The 20,727-nt window shown below is 31.4% G+C and overlaps 1 protein-coding gene across 2 annotated transcripts in view; it reads left to right on the forward strand.

Annotated features, from left to right (window-relative positions):
* Positions 1-20,727, forward strand: part of NCAM2 (neural cell adhesion molecule 2) — a 589,167-nt gene that overhangs the window by 418,458 nt on the left and 149,982 nt on the right. For both annotated transcript variants that reach the window (XM_058296115.1, XM_058296117.1), the window contains exon 9: positions 841-991. In XM_058296115.1, the coding sequence (XP_058152098.1) occupies positions 841-991 (151 nt within the window). The remainder of the gene's footprint in view (positions 1-840; positions 992-20,727) is intronic.

Genomic DNA, 20,727 nt, shown 5'->3' on the forward strand with positions numbered 1-20,727 from the left:
AACTATAAACTGCTAAGTGCTCATTATACTTTTAGATTATACAAAGTAAAATCCAAAGTATAAACTATCTTTGTATATTTTAATATTTGTGTTGTAAATGGTTTTATGTGATTTTAAGAAAACATTTCTAGGTGTGCTAATTATACTGAACCCAAGAATTCTCTTTAGAAATATATTCTATAGATGACTGAATTATAAGCAATTACTTGATTTGAGTCAATATTTCTGGTAAGGGGTTAATCATTTCTATATTATTTCCATTGCCTACCTAGGATGACTTAAGTAGTGCTGACCACAGTTTTAGTCTATTATCTATTATGAATATGATTCAGGTAATGCTTAGAAGCAATGCTGTTGAATGCATGCACAACTGAAAACTATAAATGCCTCTTTAAGTCTTTGTTATATATTTAGATGGGTTTCCAAAAATGGTGAAATATGGACATATGTTCAGAGGAATGTCATTTTCATTAGTAGGTTTTAAAAAGAAATTAATAGTCGTTTAATTATATCTGTAAACAACAAAATTGGAAGTTATTAAAATCCTTCTAAGAAGAACATGCACACATTTTAAAAAGGCAAAGAACATATTAAAATATATTAATAACAAATGTTGATATGTTAATACATGTCATTTTTCAGGTAAGCAGATAGGAATTCTCAGGAGGTAAAATTGATTGCTAAAAACTTAATTCACAAGTATAGTTATGCTAATGTTTCTTTTTAATGAAGGTAAGACTTTATTTTCATTTACTATATAATTGATAAATGCCATGTTTGCTCATGATTTTTCACAAAATAAATACGAAATTTTTCTTCATCCTAAATCCATGTAAACAGAGCCCAGATGGCCGTATCGAAGTCAAAGGGCAACATGGAAGCTCATCACTGCAAATCAAAGATGTGAAGTTGTCAGATTCAGGGAGATATGACTGTGAAGCTGCAAGTAGAATTGGAGGGCACCAAAAGAGCATGTACCTTGATATTGAATGTAAGTCCTTTATACTTCGTATGTTTATTAAAAGTTTTCTTCTTTAAAAATTAATGCATTCTTATAGGGATATAAAAATACATATGTAATTCATGTTTCAGTATGTGATGCAAAGCTTAAAAATGAATGCAATCATTCAAAGTCGATTAGAGATAGCTAGAGGATGTTGTAGGCCATTTTTTTTTTAATTGACTTTGTAATAATATTACATTAAAAATATATATGTGAGGTCCCATTCAACCCCACCCCCCCACCCCGCCTCTCCCCCCCCCAGCAACACTCATTCCCATCATCATGACACATCCATTGGATTTGGTAAGTACATCTTCGGGCACCTCTGCACCTCATAGTCAATGGTCCACATCATGGCCCATACTCTCCTCCATTCCATCCAGTAGGCCCTGTGAGGATTTACAATGTCCGGTGATTGCCTCTGAAGCACCATCCAGGGCAGCTCCATGTCCCAAAGACGCCTCCACCTCTCATCTCTTCCTGCCTTTCCCCATACCCATCAGCCACCATGTCCACTTTTCCCAATCCAATGCCACCTCTTCTATGTGGACATTGGATTGGTTGTGTCCATTGCACCTCTATGTCAAGAGGAGTAGGCCATTTTGTAATGCTACGTATTTAACAGCTTTTCCTGAAAATTGTGACTTTTGCATCATTTAATTCAGAACACTATTTCAACTGAATTATGTTAGTTACCAGTAATTAGCTACTATTTCCTTAAACTTTTACCTGCTTCTTTCTAATATTTATGGTTGTGTGTCTCAGATATGTAGTAAACATTTCATTTCTTATTCAAGATATTTCAGTAATTACTTTATACACATAAGGTATGAGCTAATATTTTAAATAGAGTAAAATGCTTCACAGTTACATTTATCAAAATGGTACTTATTATCTAAAAGAAGAAACTTTCAGAAGAGTAGTTAAAATAAATAAAAACATGCCATAATTATATAAGCTTTGGAAATTGTTAGGTTTAATGTAAATGAAACCTTCACAATCTGTCATAGTTAATTACCTGAAATATAGAATAATAAAAATGTTAACAGAAAGGAACAAAATTTAAATCGCCCTCAATAAGTATGAAGTAATCATAATTGTTGGAGTCTCTCTGATGCTTGATAGGACACAGTTGTTAAGATAGAAAGTAAAATATAATCTATTTGTCAAGAAACATTTCTATTGGAGAATTTCTAATACATTGATCTTGGTAATAAGTGATTGTAACTGTGAAACAATATGGATTTTCTCATCAACAATGCCTTGAGAAAGCAAATATTTTTTTCAAGAGCAGACCCAAAAAATCCATATTGTTTTACATATTCAAAAACTATATTTTTCAAGAAATATAAAGAGGGACAAATTAAACAATTCTAAGAAAAAGATTATGACAGGATTTAACATTAGAAGGCTCTTTGATTCTTTCACAAGTTACTGATTTCATTTGTTAAAGTTAGACACCTTCCAAGAAAGCCACTTTTTTAACCATCTCACTTAGTAGGAAAACAAAAACATAAATGCATTGGTCAGCCAAAGGGGTGCTGATGCAAAATACCAGAAATCTGTTGGCTTTTTATTGGGTATTTTGGGGGGGGGGGGGGGGTTGAGGCTTTACTGCTACAATAAGCATTTGATATTTTTCAGAAATCACAGAGGAGTATGTGATGCTGATACCTTATTTAACATGATTTTTGTTCTAAAAATGTTTCTGCTATTCTCACACTATTATATATGCATTTCCTTTTCAGATCAGCATCTTTAGCAAATGATAAATAAATTCTCAAACTTTCAACAACTTTCTTTATATCTCTACATTGTATTTTTAAACAAAAATTTACCTCATTATGTTTTTTTCTTTCCTTTACTGTGGACCAAATGAACAAAACTTTAAGGGTTCCAAGATATGATTTATACTGGAATTCTGCTATCATTTTCAAAGGAATGTTTTCAGAATATCCCTGGCCTCTTCAAATTCTCCTAAAAAGTGATAGAAAACAAATTTACCTGAAGTAACTTACTATTAAATTGGATTTTTTTTTTCATTTTGCAGATATTTTTAAACTTACTTGATATATTATGGAATTATCACTAAACCTTGACATAAATACTCATAAAGTGAATCTCATTTGAGAAATTTCCAAAATATAAGACAGAATGGCTCATATAGGGCAATATGAAATTAGCTTGCTAGTCCTAGTATTAGCTCTAATGAGTCTTATGAACTGCATCTCTAAGATCTTGATTTATTTATAAAGGAGTTGAAGAAAGAGATTCTCAGTGCCTTCTCATACTCAACCGTTTAAACAGACTTTTACTCAAACATACCTATAACCATCAAGATTCCCCAGAACTTAATTACCCTGCACTCATGCCTACATACATGTATATGTTTGAAACAAAGAATAAACTATTATCTATAAATTCTAGATGTTTATTTTCTAAAAAATTAATTGGAAAGAATTTAAAAAGTCATACTTAGTCAAATCCACAGTCTCTTCATTAACTCTTAAGATTTGAATTCTGTGCTTAGTAATCTTGGAAGCAAGGGTGAATAAAACACAGCTCCAGCTTTATTAGTTCTCTAAGGTTAACAGAGATTTAAATCAAACCTCAACATGCATTCACATTTAAAAGATGAAGAAAAGCATCAAGGTAATATGTAGTGCTGATATATAATGACAAGATTTTTAGTTATCATTGATTTCAGCTAGATTTTTTAAAGTATTGTATATTGCAGTGTTAATTATTCTTAATATCATGAATAATTTTATATATGATTTGAAACAAAAGCACACAGAATACTCTATTTCCAGTAACTTATTGCTAACAAAATAGACATTTTTAATCATGGATGTATTCTCCTCATCCCTTTTTTTAAAGGTTTAAACATTGATTTGTTTAGACTGTTTAAATTTACTGGTGATAAATGTTTAGACTAAAACTCACCAGAGTTGTATCTCTTACTTGCTCAGAATGGAAGATCTTCATTTGCAAAGGATGTTTTGAGAATTGTCTAAACATATTCTGAGAATATTGTGGTCACCACATTTACTAGAGGCTAATTAAGAAAATATATTTGAAAAACAGTAAAACTAGTCTTCCACTATTAAACCATTGTTAAAGTAGCTATTTTTGTTTCCTTTAAACATTAATTATTTTCCCAAATATTATTGAAACTTGAACTTGACAGTTCAGGCAGTAGCATTTGATCTTATTTTTTAAAAATAAAACATTTAAACTTATTCTACAAGATTGAAAATAATTAGAAAATAGTACTCTTTTTTAACAAATTTATTGAGGTATAATTGAAGTACAATAAACTGCCCATATATAAATTGTACAATATGGTGACTTTCGATTTATGTACACATCTGCAAATCACGCACAATAAGCAAGGTAAATATTTTCATCACCTCCAAAATTTCTTCAATCCTTTCTGTAATATATCATTGCTTTAATCCTTATGTCCATTCAATCATTCATCTACTTTCTATCACTATAATTTAGTTTGCATTTTTAATAATTTTATACATTTTTTCTGAACGTTCAATCAGATTATTTATTTTTATATTTCCCCACATTGTATGAATCAATTTCATACTGTTTATTGCTGAGTAGAGTTCTATTGTATGGCTATAAGAGGTTGTTTACCTACTTACCTGTGGATGGGCATTTGTTTGATTCAGTTTTGGACTCTAATGAAATCATTTCTATGAGCACTTTTGAAGAGTGTATGAACTCTTATTCTTTCCTCTGAATAAAAATTGGGTTTCTACTTATTAAAGTTGATTTTGAAGAGCAAAAGATTTTAATTTTGCTTAAGTCTTATAAGATTTAATCTTTGTATTTCATATATTTTTTACATACATGTAAGAAATCATGACCTAAGCTAAGGCCACAATAATTATATTTTGTGCTTTCTTTTACTTATTCATTGTTTTCTCTTACCATTTTATTAATTGGATTGTCTTTTATTCAGAGAGAGATTGTAGGTTTACAGAAAAATCATGCAGAAAATACATAATTGCCATATTTCCCCTTCATGGGCAGTTTTCCCAATTCTTAACATTTTGCATTAGTGTAGTAACTTTGTTACAATTGATGAAATGAAGTTATTATAGTTATACTATTAACAATAGTCCATACTTTATAAGAGTTCACTGTTGTGTTATATTGCTCTGTGACCTCTTATAATTTTATTCTGTTTATATATATATATATATATATATATATAGTCTAAAATTTCTCCCTCTAACCACATTCAAATATATATTTCAGTGGTATTAATTACGTCCAAAATAGTGCGCTAGCAACACCACAATCCCCATTACCAAAACTTTCCCATGAAAGCAAACAGAACCTCTGTACTAATCAAGCCTTAATTCCTCATTCCCACCCATTCTTTAAGTTGTCATTTTATTTTTATAATGAAGTCCTTTAATGCATGAATGTTTTTAATGTTGATGACATCCCTTTTGTCTATTTTTTTTTTGCTTTTGTTTGTCATACTTTTGGTGTAAACTCTAAGAAACCATTGCCTAACACAAGGGCTTGAAGATGCCTTCCTGTTTTCTTCTAATAATTACAATGTCTTGGTTCTTGATGTAGGTCTTGGATCTACTTTGAGTTAAAATTTTTATATGATGTGAGGGAGAGGTTGGCCATTCTTTCACATATGTATATTCAGTTTTCCCAGAACCAGTTGTTAAAGATACTGTGCCTTTGTTGCATCCATCCCATACATTTTGATATGTTGGTGTTTTTATTTCGTTTACCTCAAGATATTTCCAATTTTATCTTTTTTATTTCTTTTTGACACATTGGTTATTTAAGAGTATATTGTTTAATTTCCACATATTTGTGAATTTTCCATTTTTCCATCTGTTACTTATTTATGTCTTTATTCTATTGTAGTCAGAGACCATAATGAGACTTGTTTTGTGACTTAATATATGATCAATCCTGGAGAATGACCCATGTGCACTAGAAGACACTATATATTCTGAAATGTTCTATACAGGTCTCTCAAGTCTAGTTGGTTTAGAGTGTCATTCAAGTCTTCTATTTCCTTTTTGATCTTCTGACTAGATGTTCTATGTATTATTGAAAACAATGTAATGAAGTTGTCTTCTATTAATGTAGAATGTCTATAGATATACACAGTTCTATGTATATTTATATATACAATATAATATATATATAAATATATATATATACATAGACATGTAGAACTGTCAATCTATATATATATGATATATTGTAACGTATATTTGGGACTCTAACATTAGGTACATATATATTTAATTGCTATGGCTCCTTGTTGAATGCACCACTTTATCAGTAAATAGTGACCTTCTTTGACCCTCATAACTGTTTTATTTGATATTATTATAGCTACCTTAACTCTCTTTTTGGTTACTATGTGCATGATATGTATTTTCTCAACTCTCACTTTCAACCTATCTATGTATTTTAATTTAAGATTAGTATCTTATAAACAACAATAATTAGGTGATACTTTCTATCCATTGTTCCAGTCTTTGTCGTTTGACAGAATAGGTGAATGTTTTTATATTTATAATAACTATCAATAGTGAAGAAATTTTTCTGTAATTTTGCTATTTGAACTTTTAAATTCTTATGCCATTTTTGCCCCTCAATTCATTTATTAAGGCCTACATTCATCTTTATTTGGTTTTGTGTAGTGTACCATTTTGAGTAATGTCTCATTTCCTTCTGTATATATTTTCATATGTTTACATAGTGTTTACCATGGGGACTAAAAGCTAACATCCTAAATTTATAAAACCTATGTTTGATTTGATACCAACTTAACCTCAAACTTCAATAGCATATACATCCACTGTCCCTAAGTCTCCTTCCCCTGATCTTTTTATTGTACATTTTATGAGTTATATTTTTCTACCTTGTATGTCCCAAACAATAGATTTATCCTGATTTTCTTTGTATTTGCATTTTAGAACCTGTAAGAACGAGAAAGTGGAGTTACATTGCAAAAAAAAATGCATTAGAATTTATGATTACCTTTATGTTTACCTTACTGGCGTTCTTTATTAATACATTCCACTTTGATCCACTGTCTGGCATCCTTTACTTTCAGTCTGAAGAACTCCCTTTAAAATTTTTCATTTGGTATGTGCAGTGCTGATTAACTCCCTCTGGCAGGTCTAGTGGTGTTGAATTCCCTGAAATTTTGAATACCTGGAAATATATTCCCAGATATTCCCAGCCTCAAGGATACAAAATTCTTGGTTGGCCATTGTTTTCTTTCAGCACATTAACTATTTCATCCCACTCTTGCCTCCATTGTTTCTGATGACAAACCAGCACAAAATTTTATTATTTTGCTTCTCTCTTGCAGCTTTCAGAATTATCTCCTTATTTTTGTCATTTGATATGTTGACAACTATGTGGCTGGACATGGTGTTTGGGAGTTTATCCATTTTAGAGTTGGTTGGGTATCTTGAATATGTCTATTCATGTCTTTCTTTAAATTTGAGAAGTTTCCTGCTAGTATTCTTTGAATATTACTTCTTTCCCTTTCTCTCTTTCTTCTCCTTTTGGAATTTATAAAATGCATACATTGATGGGCTTGTTGGTATCCCAAAGCTTTATTAGACTCTGTTCACTTTTTTCATTATTTTTTCTTTCTGCTCCTCAGCCTGATGATTTCATTTTTTAGTCTTCAACTTCACTGATTCTTTCTTCTACCAACTCTAGTCTACTGTTGAAACCCTTAAGGGAATATTTTATTTCAGTTGGTGTGGTCTTCAAATCCAGTATTTCTGTGTGGTTCATCTAAGCATTTCTCTCTCTTTTGTTGAGATTTGATATCATTCATTATGTTTTCCTGGCATCCTTTACTCCTTGATCTGTGTTTTCCTTTATGCCCTTGAGCAATTGAAGATAATTTTTTAAAAGTTTTTGTTTGTTATGTACAATGTCTGTTCTTCATTGGTGGTTTCTGGATTACTATTTTATTCCTTTTTATCGGCCATCATTTCATGTTTCTTTGTAGGACTTATAATCTTTTGTTGCACATTGTGCATTTTAATATTTTAAAGTGTTTATTTATTCCTTTAACTGTCTGTTCCTTCAGCTTGTATCCAGATAATGATATGGCAGAGATTTCCTTAAGTGACAGAATTTAGCAAAAGCAAACCAATGCAAAAAATAAAAAAAAAAATTAAAAAAAAACATCTTTCACAGTCTTTCACGGTCTCGGCAAATTGTCTCTATGTTGGCTGGTGCTCTTCTTCATAGTTTAGTACTTATGATATGATTAGCCTGAGGTGAAAAGCAGTGCATGGTCCTCTGCATATTTTCTGATCCTGCTTCTTATCCTGTTTTTTTCTTAGAGTTGTGCTTTCTCATGACTTGAAGACTTTTTGTTACAAGATTTCAAATGTCCCCTTTACTTCCTTGAAATAGATTTTCTCCACTACTGGTTACTCTATTGTATATCTTAAAGCAGGTAATTCTTTGCTTCAGGCTGTTTTGTCTTAATTGTTACTTACACTACTTTAGCTCTCCACAAGCTGCTTTTTCTTGTAAAGCAAGTTCTGGGAGGGTAAGCTAGAGATGTGTATACTGATTCAATCTTTCAGGCTTCCATCTGATAATTGGTACTGACATATAGGTAGCCAAAGATGGAAAAAGTTTATACTGTGCTCAACTCAGCAACAGGGCCAGAGATTCTTAATTGGAGTGCATGATGGCTGTACACTAAATAGGGGTGAATTTGGAGAAGAGCCAGCAAGGGTGCCATGGTTTTTCCTACCATTTTAAAGCTCTCTTTCATTGATTCAGCACTTGTCCATTTACCTCAATCCTTTAACTGCTTTCTAGAATTTTGAGGAAGATGTCTCTGCAAGTGTTTGCTAGTTGTTCAAAGATTCTGTAGGATTAAAGCACCCTAGAGGATCTTACTCTGCCATCTTTGTCAAACAGAAAACTCTGCTTTTCTTAAAATTTTATGGTTTCAGATCTTACACTGAGGTTTGAATTCAAAATTATGGAGTCATCATTCATTGTTTTTACATACAGTTATCCATTTATCCAGCACTATTCATTGAATAAACATCTATTTTTTTCTAGTGAGAAGTTTGTTTAATATTATTACTCTTGATAGGATTCACCTTTGGCTTTTTAAATTTATATTCTCTATCTATTTGTTCTCTTGTTGTTTTTTTAATTTAATTTCTACCTTTATCTTTATGAATTCATTTCTTCTGTTTCTTTTGGATTTATTTTCTTCTTCTGTTTCTATATTCTTAAAATGCACTCTTAGGCTAATGATATTGAATCTTTCATTCTTTTCTAATATGAGCATAAAACTCTAAGTCTTCCATTACACAGATCTTAAAAAGTATTTCACAAATTATGATGTTATATTTTTGTTCTTCAATTGAAAATATTTTCTAGTTCCATAGGTCTTCCACATTGTTCAATTTTTTCCATTTTATTTCTTGATGTTTTTCTGATTAGATAATTCCTACTGCTTCCTTTTCACATTAACTGGCTATGTTATCATCTCCACTCTGCTGTTGAGTGAGTGTATCAAGAGAGTGTTTTTGTTTTATTTCAGTTTTTTTAGTTCTAAAATTTCGATTTGCTTCTTTTATAAGTTTTATGTTTATCTCTTGAGATTGCCTATGTTTTCATTAATTTATATTATGTTTTCTGTATCTCATGGAGCATAGTTAAAAGAGCTGCTCTAAAATCTATCTCTGATAAATTCCACATGTAGGATTATCTTGATATTTGTATCATTTGATTTATTTTTCCCTTAAGAATTGTTCACGTTCTTCTGTATAACCCAATGCCAAAAAGTTGTTTTAGTGCTTTATAAACATTGTAAATATTATACATGTAGACTCTGGGTCATTTACTTATTATCTGATGAAAAAAATTGCTTTTTTTTTTAAAGCACATGATTTCCCCATTAATTTGCAGACCCTAAATTGCCTTCTGTATTACTTAAGTCTCATTTTACATATCAAAGCCTTTGTTAATGATGGCTTGTGTCTGCCCTGTGTGTGCAAAGGTAAGGGAGACTTGTGTGGATTCATAGACAAATGTATAGCATTTCTTTCTCTGACTCCTATGTAGGATTGCCCCCACAATCTTATACCTATGCTGCCTCCCTTTTTTGATTCTCCTGTCCTTATGAATAAATTTTTCTGCCAGTAACTCTCTGAAGCTTCTCAACTAGGAAACTAGTTTAAATTCCCTTCTACAATCTTCTGTTTTTGTTTACTTTTTAGAATCTTCAGGTTGTATTTTCTGTTATAATTTCTAGAGTTTTTAACTTATTATCTGTAGAGAAAATTGAGTGTAGAACATTTAGTCTACCATTATGGAAATAGAACTTATTATAATTATTAACCTACCATATGTTATATAATTATTAATTATTACAGAAAACATAACTCAATATAATTATTAATCTATTAATGCAAGTTTAAAACATGAAAATTTTTGCTTAGCCTTGTTCCTGGAACCAAGAACATGGATGTCATAGTTCTTAAGTTCTTAGAAATGTTTTTAATTTGTTACTTCCTTTCCATTTCCTTTTTTATAAAGCTGTTATTATTTTTAAGTCATATATCTTCAAAGAAATAATTTCTCTTATTTAAATTGTAAAATCCTAAAAAAGTTGAACTCATTTCCTCCCTTTCAATCTTTGGTATCAATCCTTTTTTTAAGACAAGTTTTTTAAAATTTGTTTATTTTCATTAATATTCTGTATTTAGTTTTAGGTTTTTGTTTTTGTTTTTGTTTTTTTGCTACTTTTTTATTAGAGAGATTTTGGGTTTACAAAATGATAATGCACAAAATACAGGAAATTTTTTTTTATCTAGACAAAAAGAAGCTATTTCTCCTCGAAGTATAGTAAGTTTTCTGGCAAAATACTCAAAGGTTTTAAATTGAGAAATTTTATAGATTTAGCTGATGTTTAGAGTTAGATATTCAGAGTTTTAAATAATATCAATTCACTGAAAAGGATTGTTTTTACTGATATAGGTTGAATTTCTTATTAGTAAAATAGAATGTTTTAATTTTTTAAGATTTTAAACAAATTCCCAAACTTTTTTCCTGCATTCCTTTTATATATTTCTCTTCTTTTTAAAAAATATCTTTTTAAATCTCCAACTGAAAGGATTTTTCCTGTGGCTCTAACTTAACAAATGAATGCTACATTTAATCAGTCTCCTAATCTCCCCAGTGATGGTTTATTTAAATGCTCCTTACAAATTAATTGTAATTCTCTAGAAATCTAATTTCCTCTCCCATCAAAACCAGATTCTTGCAGTACTCCTTCATTTCCCATAACCAGAATTCTCTGATTTTCCCAATTAAATTTTCTAGTGATTCCAAGATATTATTAAGTATATAGGAAATCTAGATCACTTTCTGAAATGTTTTCATTTCAGAAATTTTAGAATTACATTTTAAGTTTTAGAATTACATTTAAGTTTAGTAAGATAGGAATTTGCTCATATATTTGCTTAATGCCTGTTTAATTTTATGTATATGAGATTATTAATTTCTAGTTGCATACTGTTATTTATTAGAAGACTAAATCATGTAAGTCATGTTTAATGTGGAAGAATGTAATGGAGGGAAATTCACCTATAGTAAGTTATATAAATATTCTAGAGAAAGATGGATTTATACTTAATAGAGTAGCATAATAATTATCATAATCTCATTAATTGCAAAAGTGAGATTTTATTCTTGTAAAATAAAGAAACTACCACAAGGTTACTATTTATCTATGGTTAATACTATTTTTGTGTATTAAATTACATCATCATTTGGAATATATAACCATGAAGATAATTTAAAATTTAACCTATTCCTCTCTTTCACTTGTATTCCTTTTAAATTCGTGTAATTGTATTATAAAATTTGGAGTATATTATATTAAATCAAATTTACCATTTTTATAATATATCATATCTTCTATATATATGAAATTTAGTAGACATTTTGGTTGGACATTGCTTCTTAATGGCCGTTGTTAAGACCTAGAGTCATCTAATAAGTTTTTTTGGTAATTGAAGCATGATATACTATAAATTGGAAAATTTTATTTAGCAACTTATTCATATTAGTAATAAGACTTATTAGTACCTTTCATGTAAGGCCAAAAAAAGCTATTGCTGTAAATGAAATTTTAAATGTTACAAATGCTTAGAATATCTATATATAATTGCAATGAAAACTGTGTAGGAAACATGGAAATTATGAAGATTGCAAACAATGCCATAAAAAATTTATAGAATAGTTTTTACTAACTGAAACATGTACCTGCCACGTAATATTATGAAGAGTGAGTGAAAAATAATCAAACCAATTAACCAATTAAAATTTGATAACTTCATTACTATAATATCATTAAACTTGAGATATTTAAGATATTAAGCTTTTCTTCATGTTTTTTGTTCAAAAAGTCTTTAGTGTTTCAGTAAAGTAGATTCCTTGGCGTTCTGCCAGTTTATTTTCAACATTTCCAAGGTACTGCCTTTACTAAGATACTTAGTTTCAACTTAAGTTCCAATTTATGAAACAAAGGAGATAACAGGCATGTGATATGAGGCTTAATGCATTAAGCACCGATTCCATAGCACATTTAATTACAGTTAGAATAACATTAAGATTTGTGACTAGGTAGTCATTACATATTAACTATTAATTACACTTAATTATTTTTATCTGATAAATTTACATGGTAACAATGCATGTAAAAATATTGAATTTTTTCATTTACATTTCTTTTTTCCTTGAGCTCTCCACACCTGCATTTATTTCTAGTAATGGCAATATTGTAAATGCATCTTCTTCTATGAGATAAAATTAGTAATTAGTAATATCAGACACCTTCTGAAGTTATAAGGATTTTAATTTATCTTATAGCAGAGATTCATGTTACTGCACTATTTGCATGCATTCCAAGAATTAATTGATGTTTGTTTTAATCACAAAATAGTTTATTCAAGTTTTAAATTCTCTCAGGATAACAGTGATTCTTATATTGAGTTTGGATAATGAAGAGTATGCTTTAGATGTTAAAATTTGTTTAACAAGTAAAGCAAATCACATCACTATCCACTGAGAAATTAGAAAAAAAAACCTTAATGTTAATAGATAGACACATTTTATATCTGTGATCTCAAAACTTACCTTATGACTTTGACTTTTAAACTTATCATAGTATACTTAATCTGTGGAAATTTTAAAAAAGATGGCTCATTTGCAGAAATAAATTGGTTCTAATGCCAGCAACTATTTAGATTTTATATCCAGTATGGTAATTTCAAGGACAGTATCTGAGAGAAAATTTAAAGCATATCTCTTCATCCAGAGCATAAGAAGAACAGAATATTACAAAAGAATGTGGAAAATCTTTTCTTGTTCAGCCGCATTTTATTTACCTCAAAGTTTTCATGAAACTCTTAGGAAATTGTTGAAATATCATGTTCCTCATGTTTCTTGATGCTATCAATTATTCAAGTTTTAGGACATTTTCATCTATCATTGACCAATATTTTTGATTCAGGTCAATCAATTCTTGTTTAGGTATATTTCAGAGATTCTGATGATGGAAATATATTAATGAATTTTAGGAAATATTAAGCACCTGAAAGGATGAACCTTAGAAATGAACAAATATGTGTCAATCAGAAAAACAAAAGTAGTCATTTTGTGTATCCTCTGGAATTTTCATTGCCTTTTGGCACCTGTTTAGCACTAGTGGGCTCTTCTTCTGAAATGAGAATCTTTCCCAATTGATACCAGCTCAAGCAGTGAGTTGTCAGGCCTTGAAAGAGAAGACCACATCACGCATGGAACTAGTGCAGATTTGCTTGGGGTGGCTGTCCACTGTCCACTGATGTCACTTCACTGACTTCACTGAATGTTGTCTTGTTGCAGACTGCTTACTACCTGTCCTTTGGCTTTCTGCTCTCTCAGATGTGGTGCCAGTAGATCTCCCTTGTCTGGTGTTCTATCTGTAGAGACACAACTTATTCTGGAAGAGCATGGCCAACAGAAGATATGATACTTAATCCTAGAAAAAGACCAGTCCAACAAATTGACTCCAGTTAGCTCTAACTGTGTTTCAATAAATCCTTAAACCTTTTGCATTCTAGTACTCAGTTTCAGTGCAGCAGAGGCAAGGGACAAATTTCTCCTAATATCTCTATGTATTATTGATACCACTCCACTGAATTAAACCAGTTTATGTTATGTGCAGATTAAAACCAGGTAACAAGTGTCTAATATATTGTGCTTAAGTAAAATAATATTTAAATTCCAGTAGCATTAGCACCTATCTTTAGACTTTAATGAATCTGCTGGATCTAATACTGGGACATTGGTCAAGTTATTTAAATTTTCTAGTCTCCAGTTTCCTGAAATGTAAAAAGGAAGAGATGGATCTAAAATTCCATTATTCTGTGAATCTACGCATACTAAGGTTAAGATTTGAATTGTATTTTATTATTCAACAATATTTATCAACCATGTGCTACACATCAAGCACTTTTTCAAATGCTCAGTAGATAGCTCTGGATAAAGGATACAAAACACTTGCCTTTATGGATCTTACATTCTAGCAAGGAAAACAGATAAAGCAGCATAATATCTAATAGGGGAAGCAGTTAAAGGGATAAGCTAAGTGAATAAATACATAAATAAATACATACATCAATAAATACAATGTCATGATATATATCAAGTAGCTGTTGCCACAGTAAGGATGCCTAACAATTTACCCAAAAAAATTTGGTGGCATACAATAATGCACATTTATTATTATGCTCACCTGGGAGCCACAGACTCAGGCTGGCCTTCAGCAGGTAGCTCTGTTTAAAGCTGTGAAGGAGGCTCCTTGCTATGGCACAATAACACTTGTAACTAGACTGAAGAAGCAGCAACTGCAGAGAACAAGTCACCTGTTTCAGTTTCCTACAGCTGCCGAAACAAAGTGCCACAGGGCTTAATACAACAGAAATTTATTGTCTCACAGTTCTGGAGGCTAGAATTCCAAAATCAAGGACCCTGCTTCCTCTGAAGTCTATAGGGACAAGTCTGTTCCATGTCACTCTCCTGTTTTCTGGCAGTGGTTTGCTGGCAGTAAGGTGTTTTCTGCCTCAGTCATTGAATGTCGCCCCCCTGTCTTTCAATATGTGTTTCTGTTTCCTGTTTTTATAAGGTCATTTGTCATATTGGGTTAGGAACATATTACTCCAGGATGAACTCATTCCATCTTGAGTGACCCAGTTTCCAAATACGATCACATACTGGGAAGCGGCTGTGTCTCAGTCAGTTGCGTTCCAATCTACCATATGGGAGATCTTGGGTTCTCTTCCAGGTCCTCCTTGTGAAGGCAGGCTTACCCGCACACCCTGGAGAGCCACTGGCCCACAAGTGCCATAGAGTGCCAGCTCAGCAAGGTGACACAACAAAAAGGGAGACAAGTGAAAACACAGAAGAGCATGCAGCAAATGGACACAGAAGAGCAGACAACAAGCAAGCCACAAAGGGGAGAGGGGGAATAAATTTAAAAAAATAAATAAATACAGACACACAGAAGAATGCACAGTGACTGGACACAGAGAGCAGATAGCAAGCAAGCCACAAGAGGGGGGGCTGAATTAAAAAATTAAAATATGTACATTAAAAATATATTTAAAAAAACAAAAGATCACATTCTGAGGTTTTCAGAATTAAGCCTTCAACATGTTGTTTTTGGATACACCATACAACCCATAATCCCTCCTCATATTGGTGACAAAAGCACAAAAGAACAAGCATGACTGCACAAAATCTCAAACATTTTGCTAATTTCATGTCCAAACAAGTTGTGTGGCTAAAGCCTGTATTCACTGAGTAAGGAAATGCACACCTCTTTTATTGGGAAGGCTTTTGTTGGAAATATATGCTGACTAATATGAGAGAAGTCAGAAGTATATGTCTGTGGGTGAAATTTTAGTTAATGTAGTCTGAGAAGAACTTATTGAATATATGGAAAAAGAACATTCCAAGTAGAGGGAGCAGCAAGTGCCAATTCCTCTATTAGGCACAGTACAGAGAATTCAAGACAATACAGAGGCTAAAGCTGTATTGTAAAGTTTGGCAAAAGCTGAGTGAGCAAGGGGGCGAGAAATAGAAGGTGAGGTCGTAGAAGTAATGAGTCCAGTGGATATTGAACCATCTGTCCATTATTGTAGCCACTTGTCACACGTGACAATGCAGTCTGAAATCTGGCTAGTGCAGCTGAGGAACTGACATTTTTATTTCATCTTATTTAATTTAATTTAAATTTAAAAAGAAATACTTACCTCAGATATTGAAAATATTTAAATATTTTGGGGATGACTTATGTAGGTGAATCTATGTATTCATTTGCTCATTTCATAGGAGCTAAATACAGATGGTGTACCCCACTAAAATCTAGCATTTGATTTAAGAAATACTGTGAATATAATGTACATAATGTATTTCGAAGTCTTAGAACAAAGGAAACATGAAAAATGTGACATTAATGATATTTTATTGTATAGTATAAATGATATTTATACTAGCCAAAAGTTGCAGTGATATTATTTGGAATATATTGAGTTAAATAAAACATTAGTATAATTAAGTTCATGTACATTTTTATTTATAGCATGTCTGTTAGAAAATTTAAAATTGAACAGGTGGCTTACATTATATTTCTACTGTATACCACTGAAATAGAGCCATACAGCTTTTTGTTTCATTTGTTTTGTTGTGTTTTTTAAATTTATTTTTAAAGAAGTTTTAGATTACATAAATGTTACAACAAAAATGTAGGGGAATCCCAAACACTCCACCCCCTCTGCTTCCCACACTTTCCCACCATTAACCACACCTTTCATTATTTTGGTACATTTGCTAACAATTGATGAACACATATTGAAGCATTTTTACTAACTATGAACTAGAGTTTACATTGTAGTTTACACTTTGCAACACACAATTTTATAGGCTTTGACAAAATATACAATAGCCTGTAGCAGTCATTGCGGTGTCATGCAGGATAATTCCAATGTCCCAAAAAAGTCACATGTTATACCTATTCATCCCTCTCCCTCTGCTCAGAATCTCTGGTGGTCACTGCCTTCTTATCAATGATACATGTTTTCTATTGCTAGGATAATAATAAGTCTACAATGGAATAATTAGTCTACTTTAGTACATAGTTGCATGGAGTAATGTTTTTTCATTCACTCTGTTTCTGATTGAGAGGGGGCTTAAATCCAATCCCTTTGGGCAGATGGATGAACTGTCTTGCTTGCAGTTGTAGATAATCTGTTTTTTAGGATGGGAGTTGTCCATCATTGTCCTTTAGTGTTATCTGAGCAAGTCCAATGAACTGGAGAGTAAGTGTTGTGACTCTGCTGAAATTCAGGGCTCAACCGGAATAAGAACAGACCACATATTTAAATCTCTGAGACATATATTTAATGAGTATAGTACTAATTATAGGTTTGAACAAAAGGAACAGAAGAGTCCAATATAGGAAATCGTAAATGAGTCAACTCTGTTACATTGGGGAGCATATATTCTAAAGTAAGGCCCACTGATAGTGTGACAAATTCCTGAGATTATCTACCCTCCCTATAGTGACTAGAAATCTCTAGAGCCCTCAGAAGCTCTGCTATTTGAGTCCGTGTTTACTGGGGCAGTCAATGAGATCCTGCCAAGAAGTACATGAGCATAACCCCTGGAATGACCTCCTAACTCACTTTGAAATCTCTTAGCCAAAAAAAAAAAACAACGCACTTGTTTTAATATTTTCTCCTTATGGTCAAGGTCTGTTTCCAAATGCATGGCTAGTTGATGTAATATCCCTCTATGCAGGGAGGTTCATCTCTGGGAGTCATGTCCCATGCTGCAAGAAAGGTAGTGTGCTTATATGCTGAGTTTGGCTTAAAGAGAGGCCACATTTGAACAACAAGGAGGCTTTCAGGAGGTAACACTTAGGCAATATATAATACTAGTCTAAGTTTCAATTTCACATAAAAAATACTACCATCAATACCTAGAATAATGGTCTGCCCTCCTTTGCTTGTCAATGCCTCAGTACTTGGGGGATTCTTGCCACTTTATTAGCAAATATAGCAGGATTTCCCCAGATGGGAATTCAATATTCTTTTGGTTATTGTGTGGATCACCACCCACTGAGACAATGCCCCATGTCTACTTGAACACATTCATATGCTATAGAGGCGTGCTCCAGGTGCAGCCTTCCACACACTTCCCCCCACAAGTGACACCCTGCCACTTATCCTCCCCTGCCACAGTTGCAATTGTTCTGTGTTCCAAAACCTTCCCCAAAACAAAGCAAAAATAAATAAATAAATAAAAGTAGCAATAAAATAAAATGATAGTAAAAACAAAATAGCAAATAAAATACAAAAATTAAAAATTAAAAAATAAAAAAGTAAAAAGTAAAAATAAAGGAAATAAAGAATTTATTTTCAATGTGTCTTTCATCTCAGTAAGATTTGTTGTCTTTTATATGTAGTGACAGTTTCTTCTGTCTGTTCCCCATTGTCTTATTGTTTTTAATTTTATCTTCAAAGAAGCTTTAAGTTAGAAAAGTCACATAGAGAATGTAGGGGATTCCCACACACTCAATCCCCTCCCCTTCTTTGACTCTTCCCTTTTTATAACATTTTACATGTGTATGGCACATTTGTTTCAACTGTACAAATATTGAAACATTGTTACTAACCATGGCCAATGGTTTATACTATGGTTTACATGAGGGCTTCGGAAGTATGGTAAGCCACTGGAGGAATGTGAGCTAAGGAGCAACATTCTTTCATGAATAACTTAAGAGAATGACCTTGGATGCTGTTTTGAGATAGACTGAAAGAAGTATACAGACCTAAGCAGGAGATCAATAAGAAGAATAATTCAGTAAGTCAGTGATATCAAGTGAATTCCATAGTAAATTGTTACTTGACATAACTTCAATATACATTTATACAAATAGCAGTGAACATACCTTAAAAAATAAATCACCCTTATTATCTAATATGTCAGATCTATTATGAAGCTGTACATATTTTTCTTTATTTCAAGAGACTTGAAGTATTTGTAAGCAGCAGCTTGCTGATTTCGCACTTTTAAGAATTATATGCAGTTTAAGTGCTTGGAAAAGCCATTAATCACAGGTTAATATTACATTTTTTTATTGTAAAATAAAATTACCTTTTTCTGAATTTATATGGTCAATGAAGTAATACTGCTTAGTTTTAAAATAATATTCAAATTTATGAAAATATGTATACTTAAAATTTTCTCTAAGAAGACTGTCTTGCTTCAATAACTGAAATATTAAATAAAAACAAACAATTTTCAATAAGTTGCTTTAAAGACATTTAAGAAGTAAATAGTATTTTTATATTTTCATTTAGGAATTTTCTATTTTAATTTTTCAGTTCAATAATATTTACAGTGCAATACTAGAAATATAGTATTATGAGTGTTTGAGTGCTTTCCAAAGATGCAAAATGATTGAAGGTAGATACAGATATTGCAATATATCTAAAGACCCAGAAAGTCCATGTATAGAACTGTTTAGAAAGAATCATAAAATAATGTATAATTAGTGCCTTTAAGATTAAATGTGTGTCATAGAGACTATTCAAAGAAACGGCATGTGAAAAAAGAAAACTCTTTAAAAGTAAAATCATCACAGTATTATAAAGAAGTAGAATGTAAGAATATATAATATTGAACCTGAATTTCTGAAATATTAAGCATACACAATTAATTTTACTTATTCTATTTATTCACATAGGTTCCAATCTTTCATATTTATAGGCTTACCCAGACTAAAACGACCTCTTTCTGCTGTATATTGCTGATAAGATAGATGAACAGGTTCTACCTGTGTTCGGGAGATGAGGGCTTGATAAGAGTATTTCATGTCTTAAAATAATTATTCTTGTTGTTGCTTTCATTTTCTATGATGCAATGCTCTGAAATTGTTTCACATGTGATACATTTCTAATCATAACTTGTATTTTTTTATTCCATCTGGTTCAGATTATTTTGCTGTATAATAAAAATGACTTTAATGATAGTTCATAACCTTCTTGATTTAAAAAATGTTCTATTCAAAAATGCATGTCAACAAATAGTATTCAAGAAGGAAAATATGATCCAAGGTCATTTAATACTACAGTTATTTGAAAGTTTCAAAGGTGATGATTTGATACCGATTTTCATTCAAGAGACTTATAGGGATGCAGGAAAATCATATACTTTCCTACATTTCAGACTCTCAATTGAGAGTCCAGCTATTCATATCTTTAAAGGATTTGTAGGATGGAACTTGGAAGTCTCTTACTTAAAATCAACAAAATCATGGGAAATATAGATGATTATAATTATCTTTAGTTGCTTACAATTGAGTTATAGATCTGTCTTTCATAAAATTTCCTTTTGCAAAAGATAGCCTTTCAAAAACTTTGTTGGTATAAGCACACCTCTGCTGAATAACTTTGCTGAGTATTAAAAGATATATAAGTGTATACAAATTTGAGGAGATTTGAAGGAACAATATTGGTCTTTAATTATAATGAAACTGCAGTGTGTGGATTACATTATTTCTGGATCTCTGTTTCTCAACATCATTTCTAGTTCATGATCTC

Source organism: Dasypus novemcinctus, chromosome 4 (genome assembly GCF_030445035.2).
Source record: "Dasypus novemcinctus isolate mDasNov1 chromosome 4, mDasNov1.1.hap2, whole genome shotgun sequence".
In the NCBI taxonomy this organism is placed as follows: Eukaryota; Metazoa; Chordata; class Mammalia; order Cingulata; family Dasypodidae; genus Dasypus; species Dasypus novemcinctus.